Source organism: Mugil cephalus, chromosome 7 (genome assembly GCF_022458985.1).
Source record: "Mugil cephalus isolate CIBA_MC_2020 chromosome 7, CIBA_Mcephalus_1.1, whole genome shotgun sequence".
Taxonomy (NCBI): domain Eukaryota; kingdom Metazoa; phylum Chordata; class Actinopteri; order Mugiliformes; family Mugilidae; genus Mugil; species Mugil cephalus.
In genome coordinates this window covers 21,214,634-21,239,567 of record NC_061776.1, presented here as the reverse complement: position 1 = coordinate 21,239,567, position 24,934 = coordinate 21,214,634, and the positions used below count along the sequence as shown (strand labels likewise).

The window sequence follows — 24,934 nt, the reverse complement described above, 5'->3', positions numbered from 1 at the left end:
TGGTCAGCTGTGGCCTGCATCGTTTTTTTCTAAGTGGCTGTCAAAAGCCTCAAGTGATTTCTCTGCTTTATATTTTGGCTTAGCTGGAGTTTTTCCTGTTCTTGTGCCAGAATAAACTCCAGCGGTTAAAATTAGGCCTGCAAAGATGTTTTTCCAGTCCTGGAGATTTCCATGATGGCAGTGTACCTTAAAAGAATCGATAACTATAAACAGTCAGTGTGTCAAAGTTTTTTGGATTCATTGAACTTGCAGTGAGCAACATAAGTGGAAGCATACGGACTTGAAATCAGATTTGCTCTCATTCAGCTAAGTTTTAAAAACTAATAGTTACCTTTATAGAGCAGCATTGGGGGGTTGATAGTGTCTTGGGCAGCACTTTCTATTAGTAGTGTCTCTGTTCCTCATGTTTGCCAGTAGAATTCAGTTAATGCCACAGCAATGACATTGGATTGTATTTTTAAATATTGACTCAATATGAATTGACTATAATTACAGCATTAAGCATGTCCAAAACCTCGATATAATAGTTAATTCTTTATCGAGTTCCCCTAATACAATAATTACAACTGAATGCGAGGATAAAAAGGTGCTCAGTCCCATCTTTTTATCATACTTGCAAGTAACCAAGTATATACCAGTGCCATTTTGTGCAACTTTCTATACTCCACTGTCTCTTCAGAGTAATAAATTGTGATATATTTGTATGGATCGAGCTACACTGCAGTATATACAGCAGGCGTGTCGATGTTTCCAACGTCAGTTATGCTTTCACACTAACAGGCGGTTTAGACTTCTGCGTCACTTTGATGCAGAAGCTACAGGATCAATGCAGACCCTGCACAGACCTAAACACTGTAACTGAGCTCCCCACAGATGTAACTATACACCACAAGAGCTTAGACTGGTCCACTTGGAGGTGGCATGCTTTCGCTATAGTATTTCCGGCAGTTTCTCCATCTCCTTAATTTTCAAATAGATTTTTTTTATTAATAAAGGTGAAACACATTAGGGAAAGTTTAACTGAGGAGGAGTGGGGATACAAACTTTTCTTATCTTCACTGCTGTTGAAATTCAAGCACGAAGTTGAAACAAGAATTAACCAGACTGTCAAAAAAACTCTCAACCAACCAGCGGATTTACAGAGGGAGCCTGACTCTCAGTATAAATGACTCACATCGGCACAGGCTGCGCACATAAGTTACTGAGTCCAGGTCCTGCAGTTCTACAAGAGAGGCTTAATGATTCACAGATATATCTATACATGCGTGTTTTCTTTGAGGAATTAAACTTTCTGACTGCCTCTAAATTCAATTAACTTGTATTTATTTATTTTTTGGTCTACCCATCTGCTTGACATCACAATTTGCACATACCTGTATTCAATCAGTGTTGCCACGGTGACATAAAACAAACATTTATCCTGTCGAGTTGCTTCTGTTCCTCTGTTTCAGTATTTGTTTTCTTTTCAATTATCTCAATAAGTTGTCGGACTAGATCCTTGTGATGTGATCATCCATTACATAAAACAAAAATAGTTTTGTCCACCCACATGCCACCACGCCTGATCAGGTCTCTACATGCTACTTTCAGTATGATCCAGTTATTGGAAACTTAATTTTACATGTGAATCATGAACATCTGCCTGAACAGGTTGATATAGGCCAAAGTAAAAATCCTGCTTTGGATTTATTAGTACTGATACAGCAAAGAAAAAAAAGAAAAAAAGTCCATGTCCATCTGTTGAGCCAAAAAACAAATCCATGTTTCTTCACTTAATCTCCGTTACTGCTCAGTAACTAATGGATGACACGTGGAAAGAGGAGTGAGCAGAGAGATAGCCTCCATCGTTTTCCACGAGAGCCGGAGTGATGTTAATGACTCCGGCCTCGCCTCTTTAGCGGCCGAGTGTTTGAACAGGGGTCGTTGGTTGCCGTGGGAGAGCGTAGGATGGGGCGAGCGATGATGGATGTCTGGAGAATGAAGGGAAGGCTGCTTTACGAAAGGGAGGGGAGGCTGCTGTGAGTCACAAGCTGCTGAGGTAGTAAACAAACCTGCCTGTGGAGGTGCACAGTAGGTGGCTGCTGCATCCATGGTGACGGGCCTGCACGCTCTTCCCGGCAGAATTAACTTGGTCTTTAGAAGCACACGCGTGCCCACTTCAATATTATGGCAACTCATACAAATCTGCCCTCAGGGCTTCCCATTTACGACAATCAATCTAACTCTAACCTTGAGAATGTGACCTACTAAATGGAATAACACAGTTCAGAATTTTGGGAGGCATGCTCATTCTCTTTCTTACTGAGAGTCAGATATTTTCCTGCCAACATTTAGGCATCAAACGATGTTAAAAGGCTATATAGGAAGTGGCATATTGACATATTAGTGCATATAAAAGGATGTTATTCAATCACCCTCTGCTTTACCTTGCTGGTGCATTTTTGTTTTTAGGTGGAACACTGTCCAAGCCCTGACATTTTGATCAAATTTAGAGGGCTCCATTCATTCAGCATTCGACTGGGCTGCCTTTCTGTGCAGAGAGCAGCTGCACAGTCACCCTTTGATTCGAGTTGTGGTGACACATGGATTGAAATTGTTCGTGTATTCCGTGAATCTGGCAGAGACTCTGATTCATGTACAATCCAGTAACTTGTGAATCTGTGTAGGTTTAATCTGTGTAGGTGTAAAATAAAGGTTTATGCAAATTAAAATTACGATCAAACCACAAATTGGGATGGTGCCAGAAGAAGGCCTTAAAATACATGTTCGTGTTTGTCCCCTGTAGTATTTTGTTATTATTATTATTGTTTTTTTTTTTCACATGGACCGATTCAAGTCTGAAATAAAGATCGTCTGATTGATCGGAAAGGTTTTAAGGCATGATTAGACAAGAACACTGACTTCAGTGTTTCTAAACATGACGCTACAGGCAATCAGCTTTGTAGTTCACAAATTAAAGCATCACAGCTTCATTGCCTGTGTAATAGTAGGTTCAATGTGACCAGCCCTTTACCTTTATCTAGATAAGAAGATTGATATTTCTTTAATGCATTCATCCATGTGCAGAGCAAAGCGACATCTTTCTCATTCCTTATTAAGTTGCCCCTCTGTGTCCTTTGACAGATCATACTGTACATGTGCTCATGACTGTCTGACAGAGGAATTACTTTTATCTTGCTGCTGCTTCATCAGCTATCTTTTTGACTGTTTTTTACACTGAAAAATTCTATAGACAATTTTATATGAGGTGAACTGAGCATTCAAAGACATTCTGTTGTACATGCAAGTTTATAATTTTTTTTTTCTCAATTTTCTCATTTTTTTTTTTTTCTGGACCAATTGGCTTGTCCTTATCCTCTGAGTGCGCTGTCTCCAAGCGGCGTCCTATCTTATTCAGCTTCAATCTGTCAGAAGCTAATATTTTGGACACTTTTAGACACTTTTAGACATTATTATCCACCGTTGTACTGGTGAAACTGAGGGTGATATATGCCTTCTCACGTTTGTTTTGAAAGTTGAGGGGCGGGCACCCCACTTTGAGGACCACTTCTTTACAATGTTAAGTCTAAAATTAGTGGTCAGTTAGGTTAGCGTTGGACTGAGCGTAGAAGAAAACAGCTAGTCTGGTTTAGCTTTGAAGGCCCAACTAACTGTACCTCTAAAGCTCAGACATAACAATTAATTATTCATTTATTTAGTTTGTACAGAATACAAAATATATAAGCAAAAAATATCTTTAGGCTAAATTAAGCTAACTACTGGCTCCAATGAGTTTGCTCAGTCGAAAAAGACGCGTTTATATTGACATGTAAATAGTTTGACATCTTTAGAGTTTAACATGGAAACATTGATGCCACAAGCTTAAAACTAACGCTGGATACGGGGAAATCAACCTGACTCTATCCACTGGTTAAAAAAAAAGCTACTTCGCTGGCCTATTTAACACAAGACAATCATTCATGATGCTAAGCTACGCTAACTGTCATCCATTCAGCAAAATCCTTGACCCACTACTTTAAAGGAATATTTTTACATTTGGGGAAATATGCTTGGAAAATATGATACTTCTTCCTGCCTGTCACCTTGGCGATGAAGCCTGACATGTTGGCGGATGTAATGTTTTTGTCAAAGGGATGGCTTCTACCAGGAATGGCAGCACATGTAAATAGATACTGTTCAATCTGACTTCGCTTTCGTTTGCAGGAGCATTTGGTTGTTTTTTTGTTTCAGAGTTCAGCTGAGCCCTTTCCTCTAGAACGCTTAGCGTAAAGTCTTGTATTTGTGTGACCTTGAGACAGAGGAGGCAAATTTTTCCTCTGGGGTGATTAATAAAAATATAAAAAGATTTTTTATTTATTTTAGACATTATCCATCTAAATGGGCTTGGATCCTCGTATTTGGTGTATCAAAGGGTACGATATTTAAAATAGCCCAAGGACTGACAAATGTTCACCCACACGCACTGTCACTTCTTCCACTGCCAGTAAAAAATCCTGTCACCTACATGTGAGGTGGAACCACACGGGCTGATACTATAACGATGCACACAAGCAAGTCTACTTTTTCCAACCTTCATTTTTTCCTTTTCTGACTAGCAACATCTGCCTATGAATAACTTTTCCGAGGAACAACAAAGTCATCTTCTGTGGCAAGAAATTCTTTATTCAATGCATTTACTTATACATACAGTACTTCAGATAAAAAAAAAAGTTTTCAACAACAGCAAACATTAAGTTAACAACAATTAAATAAATAAATAATAAATAAGCTTTAATGCTACGGAGATGCTTTTCTCCAAGTGGTAGTTTTGTTGTGTGATAGCAACTCGTCCTCTTTGCACTTTTAAATTCATGCCACTGTAGCTGACATTTATGTAGACTTTATGTGCAGCACGTGTGCCTCTTTTACAGGCAGATGTTGCCTGGTGCCCGGTCTGTGTCAGTTTCCCCATCGCAAACTCAAGCGTGCTTTCGGCTTCCAGCTCGGATCCCCGGTCTGTATGGAGCCTCTGGAAATCTCTAAAGAAAACTCCACAACCCGACGTGAAACTCCTTGGACTGAGGTATCTGTTCCGTCTGAAACCCTTCCAGTCTCAGCTGTGCGTCACTTAGCTTATGTCCCTTTTGAGGAGTTATCAACTTAAGTTAGCCTGTCTTGGTCTTTCTGGTCAGCTCCAAGTATGTTGATGATTTGAGGAAACGAGGGTAGCAGTCTTTCTCCATCAGGGTGTAGATTTTGGCTTGGGCCGCATCGAAACACGACTGACTTGGCTGCTCCATGTTCTCCTTGGTGATCGCTTTGGTCAGATGGTCAAGGTTCACCTGCAACAGGGGAAAGTGATTATTAGCATTTCACATCAAGATGAGAGAAACACAACAGGGCAACACAGCACCTTGGTACAACCGCTATTAGTTAATGGATATTTACCTCTCGTGGTGCATCGGAGCAGACAAACTCCTCGTAGATTTTCTTTGCCTTGGCGGCCAGTTTTGAAGGTTTAGTTGTCCTGTAGTCCTCGCATGCCAAATAGAAGGCGATGTTTTCCTCACTGAACTCCGACACAAGGAACGCTCTGAACATGCACAGTCCATCTAGAAACAACAGAAAGAGGAGAGCAGCTGTTAACATCTGGTTGTCTTTTTTTTTGTTAAATAAATGAACAAAAACTAAAAACTGGAATGATTAAATGTGATCTGGAGGATGACACTTACTGTGGCTGGACAAGAGTTTCTCGAATGACTCCTTCCATTTCAGTGGCTCGTTGACATTTAATCTGCAGAAACAAATAGAAAAGATCCTTAGGAAAAGTTGTGAACGTCACCAGGCTCTGCTGTAGTTTTACTGAAATGCTTTATAAGTGAAGTTGACTGAGTAACTCACCTTAGTTTGTCATTTTTCTTTGACTGCGCTGTGATGCTGTGATCAGACTTCTGTAGTAAACTTCCAAACAAAGCTTTCAGCTCCTTTGCCCTGTTAAAATAAAGAAAGACAAACTGTTACAGCCGTGCAGCATATCACAGAAGCACACAAAACTGTAATGTCTTGTTCAAATAAATGTCACAAAGCTCTTGTGGATCGTACCTTTCCAGGCAGGTGATAGGCAGTGAGTCCAGTCCTCTGCACATGATGAGTTATTTTCTCGGTCCCTGGTGTGTAGCTCCAAAGGTTTTGACAAGTGCTTCTAAAGTATGTGGCGTCTCACTGCGCTGCCTTCCTTGTCCTAAGTGAAAGAGCTCTTAGCTGGTCTGCCTCCTGTGTGGGAGAGTGACTCTTTATAGGGCCGTCTGCTCTGTGACATCACGCCTCTCAGCCAATGAAATACGATGTGTGGGAGCATGAGGAGATTTTCAACGACGATTTTCCTCCAAGCTACTTCCTCTCTACTGAGGAAAATGTGTGACGGAGAGTGACTGAACTACTACTCAACTCTCTCTCTCTTTTTTTAAGAGGCTGTGTGAATGTGATGTTGGAGAGTGAGTATTTGTACGGAGAACCAGACATTCTGACAAGGACAGAAAATCCACTGCAACAAGAACACTTTCAATAAAAGCTATGTGTTTTGGGGTCAAGGAGCCCTCCAATCCAAACAGGTTATCCATCGGTGAGGTCCAAAAATCAGCCCAATCTACACTGTGATCATGTTTAAATCTTTTTATATAAGCACACACAGCAAAATGTAAACAGGTAGTGTTGTAGCTCCTGTGTGAAAAGCATGCAAAATATCATCTTGATGAAGAAACTCTTATTTTCAGCTTTGTCACAATACATATTCAGCTATTTTACATTTTACATCAATAAAATAAAATTTAAGTTCTTGGTGTTTTGGGTGTTTGAGTGGTTCAATCCCTTTTTCCACATAGACAACTTAGACAACCAACCAAAGCTCTGAATACTAGTGGGTAGAAGAGTGATGCGTTTCAGTCTCGTAGGAGGTCAAAGTAAAGCATAACTAACGATTTATCATAAAAGGGTTCTGTCTCATTCAAGCAGCTGCTTTTGTCCTGTTGTAATTCTGCCACATCATTTATGTGACAAATATCATAATAGATTGCTTTTTCCTAAAAATGAATCAAGTGCTAGACGCTCTCTGCAACATTATGGATAATTATCTTGTGGATTCAAGGCTGTTTTAATGTCAAATGGCACTTTTCTCTATTGTTTTTTTTATTTATTTATTTTTTTATTTATTTCATTTACTACAGATTTGTGCCATTAGAGTTATCTCCATGCTCTTACCATATCACTGGTTTGAAATAGGTGGATAAAATAAAATAATATAATATTTATATGCACCAATAAAGACTGTCGTTATCTTATTGACTGAGCGTTATCTTATTATCAAATGTAATAAAGCTGAACATTGCAGGCCTCAACAGGCCCTACTGTCTGTGCAAACTCATTACAACACAACTAAAAAAAAAAAAAAAAAAAAGAAGAAGAAAAAAAGAAAGGGAAAAAGCATAAAACAAGCAAAAGAAGTCAGGCTTAAAAAGGAGAAAAAACTCCCAACAAACAATGTAAAAAGGGTCAACGACCGTAACCTTTATAACCTTAAGTGTTAAACTATTATTCCACTGTTCCTTGCTTAAATCCTTATGGACCTAATTATTTTTTCTCTCAGTGGAGAGAACAGGACACTCCTTCAGGTTTAGTCAGGAGCTTTCACCACCTCAGTCTAGACTGGCATTCTTGTCCATCTCGTCCTATTAAGGCATGACCAAGCAAGGATAATTGTGCCTATGTATAGATTCAGGGCCAAGAATCCTATTGTTTTCTGAAAGTGACACATCTATATTTGGACGGCGTGGAGAGCAATCTACAGTAACGGTAATCCCTGCTAATATCAACTAAATACAAAGGAAAAGGAAAGGCCGGCCGGCCTGATGAAGAGGCTGAAAACTCACCGCGAGTGTCTGAGTGAGCTTCCTCTGCCGCCAGCCACAAACAATATACTTTTCCTCTAACTGGCTCCTCTGCTAACGCCCAATGAAAAGCTGCTTCCCCGCTTCTTCTGGAGAAGTGCAGTCTACAATCTTCACAGAGAAATGAAGTTGTTACAAGGAAAGTACTCAAAGAGGAGTCACCCAGCAATGTTTTTTGTATGTGAATTCTACAAGAATGAGGTGTTTTTACAACACATTTAGGAGGTGCATGACGGTGGTGTTAATTTAAAGAGAAAAGACTGGTATTACAGTACTGTATTTTACGCTCATTTCAATGTACAAAACCACCGTACACAAATCTTTATGTAATTAGAAACTGAAAACCATCATTCAATGACTTTACCAGTGCATCCAAGCACTGCATATTCATGAATTACATATATATGTTTTTTTTTTTTTTAAATGTAGTCTGCAGAGGATTTATCTGACTACAAATTCGAACTTCGTTTTCTGTTTCACATTCCAAAAGTAGCCCAAACTGGACCTCTAACCACAGACTGTAAGACAGCCGTCCTCTCAGTATGCTACAGTTCAGAGCACAACAGCAGAAAATCTATTTTTCACTCTTGGGTCAGTGTTTTTCAGGACATCATGGCCCTGAACTGATGAAGCTTTCTGGAGATACTTGACATATCGTAAACATGTTTTCACTGCCCCGGGATCACAAAATGTGATCGATCTTGCAGCCAAAACATGTCAGTTGTCTTGTTGTTAGTCATGTGGATTTTTTTTTTCTGTTTTTTTTATTTTCATTTATGGATGCAGTTGTTGAAATTCAACCCTTTGCTACCTGTGTGTGGTTTGCATATTTCTTCCATGCATCACAGTGCTGCTGCATCTGAAACATTGTTTGCTCTGTTCAACTTAACGATCGGTTTTTCGTGCTGTGCACTTCTTCACATCGGATGCAAATGTTTGCTCTTGACACATTCTCTTTAAAAACCTTACATGCTAACTTTGAATGCTACACTGTTAGTTTTATGCACTCTATACAACTCACAAAAGTCATTTTTTTCCTTCAGTGACACAGTTCGTAATGCGCTTATGACATGTCACTAAAAGGTTTGTATTATCCAACAATAGAATGGGATCCTGGTGTGTACGCTAATGACACACACACAGGGAGCCTGATCAACAGCTCTTTAGTATGTGCATTTTGTATCTGTGTCATCTTGTTGCATTCTGGGTCAGTCAACAAAGGGATCATTAAGATTACAAGGGTTCTACTACTACTTCCACACACACAGACATCGTGATATAACACTCTCAAAGATCTCATAACAGGCAGCAGGGTAACACTTTCCAGCATTATAGGTCATGTTCAATAACAGGCTCATTAAAAGGTATTTAATTTGTCTGGAACCTGCCTCCTCCCCATTCATCACTTACGGTCAGCGACATTGTTTTTTTTATTATCATTATTATTTTTGGTGTAACAGAATATAATTTTGAAGGCCTGTTGCTGACACAATGAAGAAGGATATTTTTGTCGACTGAAGATGAGGAAAATTGTGCCTCCGCATTATGTACTGTAATTTGGAGGCAGACTAAAATAACAGGCCACGACGCTTGCTTTGTGGTTTCACATTGTGCCCATAATTCAGTTTGCTTCGCTCTCTGTTCTCGGCTGAGTACGTGTTTGAACAAGAAGCAGTAAGTGGATTGTAACTCTGTTCAATGAGTATGTTGATAGTAGCCGAGGTACAGAGTATTTCTTTTATTTCTTAGCAGAAAGTTTTCTAAACATTACACGGTGCCTGCACGGCACCAAATGAAGTGATGGATAAATATGCAGCTGGACAGCGGACGCTAGAGCACTTAGTAGCTGATGAGCCATTTAACAGTTGCAGGTAACAACAACAGCAACACAAAGCCAAATGGATGTTTCATTTCTTTTGTTTCTACTGGATTAGTAACGGACAGATATTTGCTAAACATCTCAAATTCGTATGGCAATATTGTCAATTTATAATCTACTGTTATTGTTATTGTCATTGCATGATGGTATCTCTCTGCTTAGAAAAACAAGCCCTGGAATTTATAAGACAGCGAGCACTTGTACAGCTCAGCAGAACAAACTCACATTTAAACTGCAGTTTGAAGTCTAGGACATGGCAGAGCTAAAGCAGAATGAAAAATGTGGACGGTGAAAATGTTACTCCATAAACAGAACCATAACATGGTTCATGCTCACACAACTGGACAACTGGACGTTCAAGTCATATGTTGTTCAGCTCGCCTGTCCTGTCTGCTCTTTAGATGCTCATGATATGTGCAGTCTCCACTGTAAACAGTGCAAAGTGCATGCAGTATTTTTCTGGTTCTTATCTGGATCGACCTATTCCATGAGCATTTATCTCATCCAACGTCAATCTACACAGCGAGCCATAAGAAAACAATCACTCTGAGCACTATCACTGTGTATGCTGAATACACACAGTGTGTGACACTGGGATTTCCCTTTGTGGTGACTAAAAATAAAGTACTGGATGCTGGAACACTTAAAAAAAAAAGATGCATTTATCCACGTCAGTCAAAGTAAAACCTTACTGGAGGTTCTTGATTGGGAAAGTTTCTGGGACTCAATTTGTGATTGTCATAACCGTCACAAAGGAAAAGCTTCACCCTTCACTGAACTTTGAGCGGCGAATGGCAGCAGAAAGCTTTCACAGCCTTTCAGCCCCCGCCATGAAAGACTTTCTCATACTCTGTCAGGTGAATTTGAGAATTGTATGTTGACTTAATAAAGTGAAAACTACAGAACATTATTAAATCAAACTATTAATTTTTGCCCCCTGAAGGACTGCACGGAGTTTTTTTTATATGCTCACTGTTGACTTATGCTCTTTTGATATTAAAAATATCTCAACTGAATTAAAGATGTGTTGCAACAATTATCTTGACACATGGGGGGCTGATGCTTCCTGTCTAAATGCCAAGCCGGGCTGACTTTCCACTAAACTCAGTGGCCGGTTTCTGGAAGTGTCTTTTGGATACGGGAAGCACACACATGGAATTCCCAGAGAGTCAGTCCCTTTCCCAGCCGCTGTGACCCCAGCCTCTGTCTGGAAGTCTTCCAAAAACAAGACCACTTCCTTCTTTTCAACTTCTCCTCCTCCTCCTCCCTTTCTGCCTCCACTCTGGCCCACAGGCTTAGATTTTGTTTTGAGCTCGCAGGAAGCATAGTGTGCAGTCATAACACAGAACAGCGGGAGCAACCTTGAGCCTATTTGTGCATTGTACAATATGCGGCCTACAGGTACAGTTTGAGTGGCACCATCTGGCAACGGACGGAGAACCCGTGATCTGCATATTCCCCCAGCTTTCTATCCAGCCGAGCAGGTGGAGGCTTACATAATGCATCCTAACTGAGATGGCTGGTGGCCACCAGTGGTTCACATAAGCCTATCTATGTATTATCAAATGTCAGCTGCTCCATCAAACATCTGGAGATGCAGCAGCAAAGATGACAAATCAATGTTAACTAGCCCTAGCTTCAGTGGAATATCAATGACACATGAAAAAGAGGACCTAGTGTATCCAGGGCTTTTGGATACACCCATCTGTCTCATTTACTTTCAGAACTAGCCAGCTACTGAAGCTGGATGTATTGTTAATTCTGAAACACTGGCTTTGATTAATACATGCAGGTGTTGTGTTTCTCCCATCTGCCATCAAGCTGCATGGCTGTGTTATAAAATATCATAGGACGTTGGGCACATTCATACCCAATTTACAGTCCGTGTTTCATACTCAACCCAATTAGGTTAGCTCACTTCAAACCATCGCACGCAAGGCCTTGTTATTACACCGTGAATATGTTTGGTAAAACATGCAGAGCATCTCTTTGTTCCTGGAACAATTACAGAAAAAATTGAATTCAGCTTTCCTAAGAATCCTCTGCGGGAGGCTAATACGTTTGCACTCGCTACCACTAAAACAAATTCACAGCAAGGCAAAGTCTGCACCAGCGGGACGCCGGTAGACACCCGGGTAATTGGGTACACTGCCAGAACTCCAGCTGAAGACAAGAGAAATCTGCTCTATGGGGAATGATGAGCAGCACCGTGCGCCACTAATGTGCCTTGTTCTGAAATATGGGTGTAGCGTGAGACAGTGGGGTGAGTGGGAACAGGAGGTTAATGAGGTGCCAGTAAACAAAACAGAAATGTCACATCAGTGTAATGAAGGCACCGTTTCCATATTTACAATATAATTCATTAAATTCGGTCAGACAGGCCAATAGGTTCGGCGACATCCTTTCAAGACTCACGGTGTAAACATCAGTAAAAGAAGTCAGAGAGGAATAGGCTATACCACCACATAAATATCAATTATTTAATTAATTATTAAAGCTGGAGATTTTGCCTTTCTTTCTTTCTTTCTTTCTTTCTTTCTTTCTTTCTTTCTTTCTTTCTTTCTTTCTTTTTTCTTTCTTTCCATTTCAATGATAAGTAAATGTTTGTCTGCAGAGTTGAGCACTGCGCTAAGTGTTTGGGGGTCAGGTGAAGGATATTCTGGGGCAGGCCTGTTGAATGTATCTGGGCAGGTGCAACACTGAGAGCCCCGTCTGCTCGGCAACACTTGAGTGGGGAAATCTCGGCCAAGCACTTCTCAGAAATGAACTGTGAATGTGGATCATGAGAACACTTCTCGTTGACAGCCACGCTAGCAGCTCTTTTAGAGTTCCTCCATGCACAGCTGTCAGTCAAGCTAAATGATGTCCGGATGCTAAAATGCTCACAGCTATCAAAACATGCTGATGTTTAGCAGGAATGGTGTCTACTGTGTTTATCATCTCATCTGCATATTTTTAGACACACACAGCATTAGACATACAGGAACACTTTAGATTTGGCTGATATTCGGCCATAAACCAAAGTGTTGGAGAAAATGAAAACTGACAACAGTGATTACAAATTTATTCAGCGAAGACGTCATGAGGTTTGTGAAAGCACTCATCATGCAAGTCAGCAGGACTCATCATCTGTAAGTAATACATTTCTTAGAAATCCATTAAGATCGCAGTCTGGACCATCAGTAGCAAAAAGGGAGAGGATTATTTCGAAGGAAAGAGCGGATGGGAATGTTTACGTTTCTCATTTTGTGCGTTTTGCTGTTGTAGCTGATGAAGTATAGTTCCTTTCCCCCTCTATGGGGGGAGGAACTATACTTGGTAACTTCAGCACATTTTATATTGCGTCACTGTGCCTCTCAGCGAGGCTTAGAAGCATGAGGTTTTCACCCAGCCAATCAGAGAAAATAAAGGAAACATGCTCAGGCCATCTCTGTATGAACACTGAATGTGTCCTAATGTTGTTTAATGTGATAATGTGGATGTTAACAAGTGCCTGAATCAACCCTTATGTTCTAATGCTCTAAATACAAGTTTACATTTATTTACCACTTAAGGACAACGAACCATATATGTTAAATTCTACATTAATATTGCTTTTCTCCATGATTTAAAAAAAATAAAAATTTATTTATTTTTTACTGGAAAAACTCTTCTTTTGCCCTGTAATGACACCCTAGGGTTGAAATGTAGAATTTTCAAGTAGTTCAATGAGTTCCCTATAAAGGGTTAATTAAGGGTTTGATATTCATAAAAACATAAATACACTAAAATGTGCACTGATTAGTTTGTAGTTCTGTGTAATCACAGGGCTGCTGTCTGTAATTCTGCTGAGACTTCCTTCTGTCTTCTTGTGAATTATTTGCTTTGTGCAAACAATGCTTGGGAATGCATCTCTCCTCATGGAAAAAGAAAGATTTTACTGATTGCCGGGCTGTGCTTTGGGTCTTCTCCATATGACGCCATCCCCAGCAGCTTGTTTCAGGCCTACAGGGAGTCCAAGAGAATTTCTGAGAGAATTAATGCGCAGGATTGTTGTTTCTTCTGAGTTGCTTCTGGCGAAGATCAGAAGACTTCTCATTGCGTCTTTGTATGTAAGTGGCAGTACAGCTTCCCTGAAGGAACTGACGCAATGACAACACTGCACAATACTATATATATATATATAAATAAAGAATATCATTCCAAAAGTGGAAATGTGGAACCTGAGTTGGAATGAAAAAAAAAAAATCTTTTTAGCAGCGTGGGGATAATTGGTAGCTGCAGGTTGCAGGTATGTTGTGGTCTGTGTGTTGAGAATCTTGCTTGTTGGAGCCCTGGGCCGTGTCATAACTCAATGAGAGCATTGTTTTTTCTTATAATAATATAATAACTACAGATCTACAATCTGCAAAGTTTGAAGAGAAACTAATCTGCTTTAAACATTGCTTCAAACATGCATGTGGGTTGCAGTCAAGGCTGAAAAATGCAGTAGAGGCCCCAAAGTATCAAATACAGCAGTTTCTCAAACGGCCACTTGAGGCTTTCTCGAAAAGCGAGTCAGCCCACGTGGTTAAATTGTTTAACTTCACAGCAGAAATAAACAATTGGCGTAATTAAAGGAGGGGCTCCTTGACAGGCGGGTACAAAACTACTTTCCATGCTTCAGAAACTTGTCTTCGGGAAACATCCATCTTTAAATACAGTCAAAGAGTTATAGAGACTGTTGTGTTAGCTCCATCTACGATCTCTGGCCAACGTCGCCTGGGATGTGATTTTAGGGAGAAATGTGACCATATACGGCCAGATCATAATACGGTTTTCCAAGAGCTTCGTTTAATTTGATCAGTGTGTCATCGGTCTAGTCCTCATTGTGTTTTGTTGACAGACAGTTCTTTTAGTGGAAGTGTTTAAGACTAAAATGAATATCTTGCAGTTACACGGTTTGTGTTGTGTAATATGTGAGCACATCCATGTAAAAAGTAATGGTTCGAAACTAAAGAGTAGAATCTGATCAATATGTGACACAAAGAACAGAGTTATTCGAGCTGAGAAGACAGCAAAATGAATCAGACCTGACCTTTACGTGACACTTTCTGCTCCTGCTGCAAATTGGAGTTGAGAGCGAATTTCCCCGTCTGTCTGCCTGATCTAACGGTTTCCAAGCACCAACGGTGAATCTCTTGACGATGATCAGTTGTGTCAATGGCACAAGCGAAGCAATAAAGGGAGCCTCTGCATCAAGATTCGTGCGTCTGTCATCTGCAGTGTATTGCAAACGATCTAGAAGAACCCATCAGCCTGTGTTACTGTAAAGTGAACTTTGTCCTGTTCACTCCAAGAGACGATGTCTGTCCCTCTTCCTGTTTCCGGGGCCAGATATTTAAACAACATGTCTTTTATAGTATTTTATTAGAACACAAACGCATCATCAGTCAATAGATGATTACAGCATAGACAGCACAGACATAACATTATGACCACCGCCAGACCGGGTCTCCTTTTATCAGTTGTTACTCCGCAGAGAATGGACATGGGTCTCCTGAGGGTGTCCTGTTGTGTCTCCCAACATAATGTTAATGGGGCCTTTGGGTCCTATGGGTTGAGGGGAGGGTCCTCTGTGAATCATCCCACAGATGCTTGATCAGTTTGGGATCTAGTGAATTTGGAGGCCAGATCAAATTGGTCACATTGTGTTGTTCATATTTTTTTAGGAGTTTTTATGTGTGTGTCTGTGTCAGGCTGCATCCTGCTGGGGATGACTGCAACCATCAAGGAGTGTCATTGCTATGGGGTGTGGGTGCCTGGTCTGGTCTAGGAGGGTGTGAGATCGTTAGAGCGCTGTAATTCATCAGAACGCTCAAAGCTCAATAATCTGAAATAGACAAAATCTGAGATTACGATGAAAACATACTTAGCATTTTTCATTTAAGTAATAATTTTTAAAAAAAAAAAGAAAACGTGTTTTGCTTTATTGGCATCAGCAAGATTACACCTTTTCATGATTAAAAACTTGGTTGCGTTTCATGTGAAAGACTTTGTTTACGCCTGGTAAGAATTGGCTGTAGGTTGTCGAGCATCAGCTGAACGCTCAGTAGTCCCTCATGTACAATGTTTCTAGTGATGCTTCATTTTCAGTCTGAGACACTAAAATATAAAATCCATCACACTGTGGGGGATGTATTGAATTGTGAGGATGGACATGGACATTCTTGGACAATTCTTTGAATTCAGGGAGGGAACATTTACAGTAACTGAGAGAGCACAATCACTGGACTAGTGATATTGAAGAAAACAACGCCTTGCCCATGTTTTCATTGTCTCCATGATGGAGCTCTACAGGTTGGACTGGAGTTTTAAAAGCAGTGACAAAGCAGTGCTGATGCTGCGGTGTGACCTCTCCAGCTCTTTCTTTTAGGCCTCTAATTGATCCTTCACAGAGACAAAGCAGAGCAAAGAAGCAGAGGAGGGAAGCGGTTTCAGGGTCTTATGCAGAATGAGTCGGTTACAAGGGCTGATAAAGGCCAGGGATTACTTCACGTTTCTTTGGATTCTCACTTCACGTTGCCAAATAATTAAAATGATAAATGCACACCGTTCCCCTCTATTTTATATTTCCGATTGTCCCCGAAATCCTCCCACCTCTGCAGAAAAGCCCTCACACATGTTTGTAACAAGACAAAGTGTTTCACACTAAGAGCAGAGGTAGCTCACTAAGTGGGCATAATGACGCTTTCACGGTATGCCGTCTTTGATTGGAGGAGTGGGAAGACACGGCGCATACTGTACAAAAAAAAATCAGTTTAAATGCTGTAAAACCCACTGAAGGCCATCGAACGCCAGCTTGAAACATCCACCCACGTAGCAACTGATGCTCCGTTTCCTCTGCAAGGCTCAGAAATGCTGATGGTCTGAAGATGTAGTGACTCATTGGGAAAATGTCTGAACTTTTAATACGTTAGAAAACACGTGGCCGTGACAAAACTGACTGAACAACAGGACACGTTCCAGTAAATTAAAAGATCAAGGCACCAATAGAGTTTGGATGACGGCTAAGCAGTTACTGTGTGCAAGATGTTGTCAGTCATTGGACCATGTTAGAGACACACAATGTAACATAACTTGCAATTCATGCTTTTGTTTAACACATTTGGACTGTAAAATCTGATTTCCTCTGAGAAAGCAACAGCAAATGTCTCAGTTGTGGGTTATTTCTGTGGTTCAGCGAATTGTGTCATTACTTATTGTGAATTATAAACTGTTGCCAGTATGATTATTATGATGAATGCTTACGTTGAGGGCACATTTTATTTCATGACAATCCAAAAAAGCGTTGAATAAGGTCACTCATCCGAGTAGCTTCTTCAGTTCTGAACTGAACTGAAGAAGCTACTCGAATGAGTGGCGAAACGTCTTCAAGAAATTCTAGAAAGTCCAGCTGACCTTATTCAATGCTTTTTTGGATTACCATGACCTGGATGACTAAGAACCTTCACAGACATTTCATGACATTTTTAGATGCACATACCTCAGCCGTCCATTGATCAAATTAAGTGTCAAACGTATACCTATTGAAGGGCGATTTTAATACATGTACGGTAGTGGTGGGCGGATCGATCCAAACATCGACAGTATCGATACTAAGCGGTATCGGTATAGGATCGATTCTAGCCTGGTGCGATCGATTATTTGCTTTAAGTAAATTTAAGCTGCGGTTTCGGAAAGAGCAGGGCCGCCGGACTCGCCGCTCCAGCAGGCACACACTTGTTAATATGACACTGTTCTTGAACAAAAACCTGTAACCAAAACCTTTGTTCTGCACCGACTAACTATAGGCTTTGGGGGTTGTTAAGTTGTTTACATATTATTTATATTTTCACCAGTTTTTTTTTTTTTTTTGTTCTTGAGAATTTCAAATAAATTTTGTATTATAGTTTCTCAACAGTACTTGTTTGTTTTAATTTGTTTACTGGTTTGCGTGCACTTTTTAAGATAAAAGATAAGAAAGCATTTTCTAGTTAATTATGAACTTTGTCCTAATTCTGTACTGGGTTTTAACTATAATAATAACAATAATAATAATAATATAAAAAGAGAAGCATCACAAAAAACACTTAGCGATTTAGCAATTCAATGATGCATACAGTACCACCTTATTTACTGAAAGGTGTCGGTGTTGGCGATACTGGCCCGTATTTACTTGGTGTCAGATCGATACCAAAATATGCAGTCTCGCACACCACTAATGTACAGTGACAACACGGACCACTTTCTTAGGTCTGATCTGCATCCAGACATAAGAGAAGAAGGAATATTCTGTTTTCAGACCCCCACATACACACACGCAGACACACCACACATAGACCTGCCTTTATTTCTTTGATCATTTTGATTCACATCGTATGCTAAGCCTTGAACTTATTTATCTGTAGAAATAACCCTTGCCCTGAAAAAGAAAATAAATGTCTGCAGTGGGCACAAATTTATGCAAATTATCCATTTTTATGGTAATTCAAGTTTCTGGTTGGAGGCTGTTTAAAAACTGCTGTTTATTGAAAATATAAATGTGTTTTGTGCCAAAAGAAAAAAAGGGTCATTAATGGGGTTATGTGGTTCTGAATTTCCCAAAACACCAATGACAAGTAAGGGAAAAATATATATTTATCTTTCTGTGTACAATACAGCTTTTATTGTGGTTGTAAATTTGCTATTAGACCTATTAAAGCTTTTAGAGGCTGACAGTGGTGCTTTCTGGGTGATTCCCTTTCATTTAGCTGATTGAATGTGATTACATTTTCCCATTTTACCACATTCCAAGCCTTTCCCAAGCTACAGACTCATGTGGGAATTTTGTTCTCGCAGGGGCATCACAGCATGAGACACCATCAGTAATACGGTGACATTATTTTTTGTCTGAAAGTTACAGTGTTGCGGAAATGACATCTGGCCGTAAAACTCAGACCACTGGCTTTTCCCTCTGGGGAAAGAGAATTCTTGGCAACAGGCCTCTAAACACATCATATTTTGCAATAATGTGAATAAGGACTGTGAGCACATTAAATAATGGAAAAGAACCAAAACACATAGATGAGTCACCTGACATGTTAATATTAATCCCAAAGTGAAAATGCCACAACAATAACTGCCCCTTTTTCTACTGAGTGAGATAAGACATGTTTCCACCGTTTTCCTCAAATGTCATCCTGGTCCACACACACACTGTCCTTAGCAGCTGACACATCAAAACGTGTCCTTTTGGTATCTTTTGGTCTAAAACATCAAAGCTGGGTTCGACGAACATGACGCTACTACTACTGATGATGATTTTTAGGTTTCCAGGTCAATAAAAGTCAGACTCGTGCCTTTCATGGTCTCATTTTAGCTGGTCCGGGATTATCATTCCACACACGGCCCTGACTCCAACCGCGCATGTATCGTCCCTCGGTGTAAGAGACATCATTGCAGCTGAGATGACAAAGGACCAAGAAATGAAATCAGTCCATGGAGGCCAGTGACAAAGCAACACGTGACTTAAACTGTTCGCAGAAGGACACGTCAGGCTGGAGTTTTGTCTCGAATGTGTACTTCCAATCAGAGTGGTAAATTGTCGAACTCAAGAATTGTACATCATGTACTTCTTTTGCTCACATTTTGCTACAAGATCAAAAGAATCAAATGCGAGGGGAAAAATAATTATCTCATATTAAACATTCTCTGTTAATCCTATTTTATAGAAACTGCAAAACATTCATAATCTCTCAAAAATATCACCAATATTAGAAATACTATTTCTATTTCATACCTGACACTGCACTTTTGCGATGATCAAATAGCTTCCGAGCTTTCTTTTGGACATATTTGACAGAGTGAAAAGCTTTGAGCTCACAGGAGTTGGGTAGCTGAGAGACAGTGATGTTCCGTGTTTGTGCAGCAGATGGAGGCAGAGTCCTGTCTCTGCTGTGTCACCACTAATCAATGTCACGTCCCTGTAATCCTGCAGCAGCTCTCATTCATGCGCCACTCCTCGATCACCACTTACATCAACCACAATCTGCTCTTACACTCTCTTGAGGTTAAGCTCAGTATAAAAATAGAGGACTGAACAAAAAGTACAAAAAAAAATAAAAACTCAAATTTTCCGTTGATTCTAATGTTTTGTGGTGAAGGAGAAGATTTAGGCAAACTGCTTTTGATCCAAACAGGGGTTTACTTTGAACTGCACACAGTGGAGATATTTGGCACTGAGCGCAGATAAACCATTAAACTGAAGGCCTTAGACACACCGAGCAGGCTTTGTGTCACGTATAATAGGATTGTGGGAGTACGTATGCCTGCAAGCTTCTGAATGTGTATTAAACAGTGTAAATGGAAGTCTTAATATTTGCAGCATTTTCTGCAGATAGGAGAGATGAATGGAAACTGGCGAGAGAGTGCTGCTTTTGTTTTTCTCACCAATTTTCGTACCCTGCAGAAACCCCTGGATACTTTGTATTGTTTTTGTCTTGCCTCTACCCCCTAAGGGCCACATTATCTTGCATATTTCCATAGCAGACAACAGAGAAAGTCTTTATAATGCTTTCATGTGTTATCCACTGGGAGCAGATGTGCATGTGTAAGCATATTTTATCATGTATGCCTGCATTTAGCTTTGAAGAAATCCAATCGTTTCAATTGTATCCCTGTCGCTGCTTTTCTCTCTCTACGTGTACTTGAAGGAAAAGCCAAAGTGGATGCCACGTTACACCACCCTGAGTCCATTTCTTATTTTAAAACATTTTAGTGAGTTAAGTTTAATGCACCTTTACTATAAGGTCGTCTTCTTCTCAACCTATTTTGTCTACTTGGATCAGTGGGTGTGACTAAAGTCTAATGGGAATGGATGATGGCCGTAAGAGCACCTGTCTGAAGATGATAGCTTGAATCAGTATTCTCTCTTGCAATGAGAAGTGGAAATAGGGGCTGAAGTCAAGGCGGTAGCGATGTCTATCCCCTGGTCTGTGAAATGGCTCAATCTCCCCGGCCGATCCGCTGTTTGATTGTTATAAATCTTTTGGAATCACATTATCTTGGCACCCCTTTTACCGACAACTGGGATTCTCAAACAGTGAGGAATTCAGTGGCACCGGGATGTATTTTTTAAACTTCTGGTGCCTTACTTCAAGATTTCTGTTGTAGGGTGAAGAAATCTTTCTTATTTATTTAATTATTTATTTATTAATTTATGAAACCTTGTCCATTGAGTCTTGTGTTCTATGCACGCATCAAGTATTAAGAATCGTCAGTCATACAAAAAGTTCTGTGGAGCTGGAATGCTGCACAGTGGCGCTTTGAGCTAAATGCTAATTTCTCACTCAGATTAACATTTTAACATGCTAATTTGAGGATAAGTGCTGAAAGCAAAAAAGGTTAATGCTGAAGGGATGATGAATATTGCTTGAATATTATTTTATAGGTTTCGGTCAGAAATGACACATTATGTTGCATCTTTAAAATGTGTATATCATTAAGCAAGTAGGACCAAGCAGCCACCCTCCATATACAGCTAGCATGGCTATTTTATAGTTCACGCTTACAGAAAAACGTGTCAAAGATGAAAATATAAGAAATTGAATGCAGTTTTGTTCCCTTAGAATAAACTCTTAATGAGCCTTAAAACCTAAAATGACAAATTTTCGTTTTCTACCTTCTTGGCTGTGACGTCACAGCATCCTCAAGCTTGAGGCTTGAGGATGCTGTTACTGCCAGCCACGAAAATGTCATATTGCTGTATTTTTTGGTGGCAAAATCAAAAAAGCAAAAACAGTAATTTGAAGTGTTATCGCATACCAGCCACTGTCGGTATGCTGCAGGTAAGATTAATATGTAATACATCATTAGTTTCTGTCTAGATAACTTTATATGTTAGACTGAAATCTGACTAAAATTACGTTAAGTTAATCATTATTGGGAGGGGGGTTACAGGCTAATTAATGATAACACAACATTAGTTGTGTGTTTCAGGGCTGTCCATGCTGAAGTTGCATTTACTACCTTCCACAGTGGTTCCACTTACTTCTTGTAGTATCTTATAGGCTTCACTTGATACTGACAGACCAGACTTTGTTCCCACTGTGTATTCTCCTATAGTCAAATCATCCATCCAGTGAGTGAGAATGTAGAGGCCAGTGAATGTAGTCCCATCAGTCAACTTTTTAAAATAACACTTGTCTTGCGGAGTGAGTGTATTAGTATATTCTCCAAAATATGTCTTTTCCTCGTCCATTCTTGCCAAAACAGTCCATTGAAATATGAGACGAGATGTTTTGCCTCCAGCTAAGCCCCGCCCCTCAAAAAACGTCACATTGTTTACCAACTGTGAAGGCGTCTATTCTATTCTATTCTGTTCTGCCCAGAATACACTATTTAGTGTTTTTAAGCTTTTTTTTTTTTTTTTTTTTTTAAGCTACCACTCAGAAGAGAAATCCAAGTTGTTTTCTGGGAATCTTAAAAGATAAGTGTACTTATAAGCAGGGAAGACGGAATGGGAAAAGTACATCTGCAAAATGCTCAGTTTTGAGCAAATTCATCAGAGCACTTAAGCTAAAAGGGTAATTTCATAGATGGAGATGAAAGCCATTCAAGTCATTTGTCTTCTTTCCAAAGAGATTTTGATGGTCTTTTCAGTAAGAGGGAGCTATTTGAAAGACTGTGCTCTTATAGGACCATTAGGTTTAACAAAGAAGTGTTTCTTTCCGCAGACGGCATCCCTTATCTTATCATATTTATGCCGCAATAATGAATGAATTTAAGCACAATGTGCAGCGCTAAAGATTATGAGAGAATTATTGATCCTGGTGTTTTCATGAAAGACATATCGGTTTGTGAAGAAAACCAACGCAAATTAAAAGTCTTTTATCTTTCATTGCACACAAAAGTAATGCAAGCCAGAGGGAGCAATGTCGAATCAGGTATAATATTCACAGCCATGCTACTGTTGTGGGAGCTTTGTATGTTTTCAGCATACATAATAGACAGTTTTAATTAGATACACTGAATATTTTAAGAAACCACTTTCAATATCAAACACACACTCTTTCCGTCTCAGGCTGTCAGTCAGGAGCACTGGAGAAATTCCACGCTGACGAGAAACATGTGACACCCGGGCCCTTGTAGCCTCCGCAATTTTGTCTTCATGATGTATTTAAAATGTTTCTGATCTCCGTACAGTCAGAGGGCTGCTAAATTATTTGTCTCCTTCCACCCATCTCACTGCGCCTCTGCCCGCAGTTCGTACAGTTGGGTCATTATAAAATATTTTATCATTGTTGAGGGTCATTAACCATCTGCCATAGCAGTAATAAAACTTAGATGTAGTTCACCACCATAAGTAATTCACAAAGCCTCCAGCTGCCAAATTAGCATACGGTAACGGTGCTCATGGAGGCCCAACCCAAATGTGAACCTGTTCATTGCAACGCGGCTTAAAATGCTCATTTCGGGGGCTGGAGTGAGATGAAAACTATGGAGACTTTTAACGACCATTGGTGATAACTGCATGTTCTTTTAACTCACTGGGGCGCCTCAGCCTGCTTAGGAGAGACAAGGGCGGCGGGAAGGAAGTAGAGCTTAAAGCTAATCGTAATCCCCACATACTGCATGTTAGCTCTCACTTTACCCTGGAGAGCTCTTATGGCTTATCAAGACAGAAATGAAGACTTAGCCTGCGCTGATCATGTTTAATTAGGAATCACCAGTGAATGCCTTCTGTCGGCCTGACATCTCGCTAATAGAGGATAACATGTCTTAAGAGAGCTGGGTCACTTTGAAAATACCTACTAGTAGGAAGAAGAAGTAGTGATCATGCCTTTTGCTCTCTTGCAGAAGGAAATAATTGCCGTTTCACTTCCTGTCTGTGAAGCATGTACTGTCACCATTTGCCATTTTGTGACCCTTAAATGTTCTGATCTAATCAGATTTCGGGACGAAGAAAGACAACAGCCATGCTTTTATCTTTATGAGTCTGTATGCTCTGGACATGCTGGGACTGTGTTCACAAAACATCCTAAGGCTTAAAGTAGATTGTAACAGGCTCAATCAAGAAAAGAATTAAGGCCGTGTCAGTTCTAACTCTTCTTGCTCTGTATGTGTGATCGAATCTAGCAACAGTCCAGATGGCTCTTCATTAAAGCTGAGGACACACCACAAGATTTTTTTTTTTTTTGCCAGATTTTACCCACGGTGCCTAGTTGGACAAAGTCTTAACTGTCTGCACTAGTTGGGGATAGTTGGCATGTGTAGCTCCCACAAAAATATATTAGTTATTGATGATACCCGTCAGAGGAGATGGCTCGAGTAGATCTTGATCTAGTCTTTTTAATATTTGTAAAGACCGAAGTGTGCACCCAGCTTAAGTTGGCATAGGTCACAGAGCTCCCAAATATCTGACAATGTTAGTATCCTTTTAGGTTATTCTTATTAGGTTACTGGTTGTTTTTTGTCTGGTTTGTCTCTGTCTTGAACAAAGTGGCATGTTTTTTGCCAGTTTTTGTGCTGCTTTTTTTTTTTTTGTTTTTTTTTTGTTGTTGTTTTCTGGACTTATTTGTTTGGCTGTGGCATTGGCTGTTGTGTGGCGGAGCGGCCGCTGTGTCCGGTGGTGTGTTCCAGAGATCAGCTGCTAGCGCTGTCCGTGTCCCCTGAGCTGCCCGGAGCGAGGCCTGAGATTCCCGCTGAATTTCAGAAGAAGCTCAGGTCAGGCTCAGGTCAGTTCCATCTGTAGTCATGGGAAACGTGAGGTCTTTGGCAGCAAAATGGATGGACTGTGTGCGCTTTATGGACCAAGAGGGAGTGTGTTGTGAGTAGTGCGTTGTGTTTTGAGGAGACCTGGGTTCATATGGACTACAGAGCGTCTGTGCCTGGCTTCGGGGCTCTTAGGGCGGATGGAGACGAGCTCCTGGGTGTTGGAGTTTACATTCCTCCCACAGTCGACAAGAAAACACCATGCGACATGATTCATGCCACCGTTGCTAAGCAACTGACCAAACAACTAGATCACCTTGGACACCGTTTTGCCAACTACTTTAAACTTCTGCATAATGCTAATTGTGTACATATTTTGCTTACACTGTTTACCAGATAACACTGTCTATTTTATTTTATTTTAATCTAATATTATTTTATT

General features: G+C 40.2%; 1 protein-coding gene across 1 annotated transcript; it reads right to left on the bottom strand.

The window, feature by feature from the left end:
* Positions 1-4,641: 4,641 nt before the first annotated feature.
* On the bottom strand, positions 4,642-6,257 carry rgs5b (regulator of G protein signaling 5b). The gene is made up of 5 exons (XM_047589628.1): positions 6,082-6,257; positions 5,881-5,970; positions 5,712-5,773; positions 5,428-5,591; positions 4,642-5,321 (listed from the first exon to the last, which is right to left on the bottom strand). The coding sequence occupies exons 1-5, from the start codon at positions 6,123-6,125 to the stop codon at positions 5,145-5,147; spliced, it is 537 nt and encodes a 178-aa protein (XP_047445584.1). The 5' UTR covers positions 6,126-6,257; the 3' UTR covers positions 4,642-5,144.
* Between the last annotated feature and the right edge of the window lie 18,677 nt (positions 6,258-24,934).

Excerpts from the sequence above, each read along its gene's own strand:
- rgs5b (XM_047589628.1), bottom strand. The coding sequence starts at position 6,125 with ATGTGCAGAGGACTGGACTCACTGCCTATCACCTGCCTGGAAAG. Across the intron at positions 5,971-6,081 it reads CCTATCACCTGCCTGGAAAG|GGCAAAGGAGCTGAAAGCTT; the intron begins GTACGATCCACA and ends TTATTTTAACAG. Across the intron at positions 5,592-5,711 it reads GAAACTCTTGTCCAGCCACA|ATGGACTGTGCATGTTCAGA; the intron begins GTAAGTGTCATC and ends TGTTGTTTCTAG.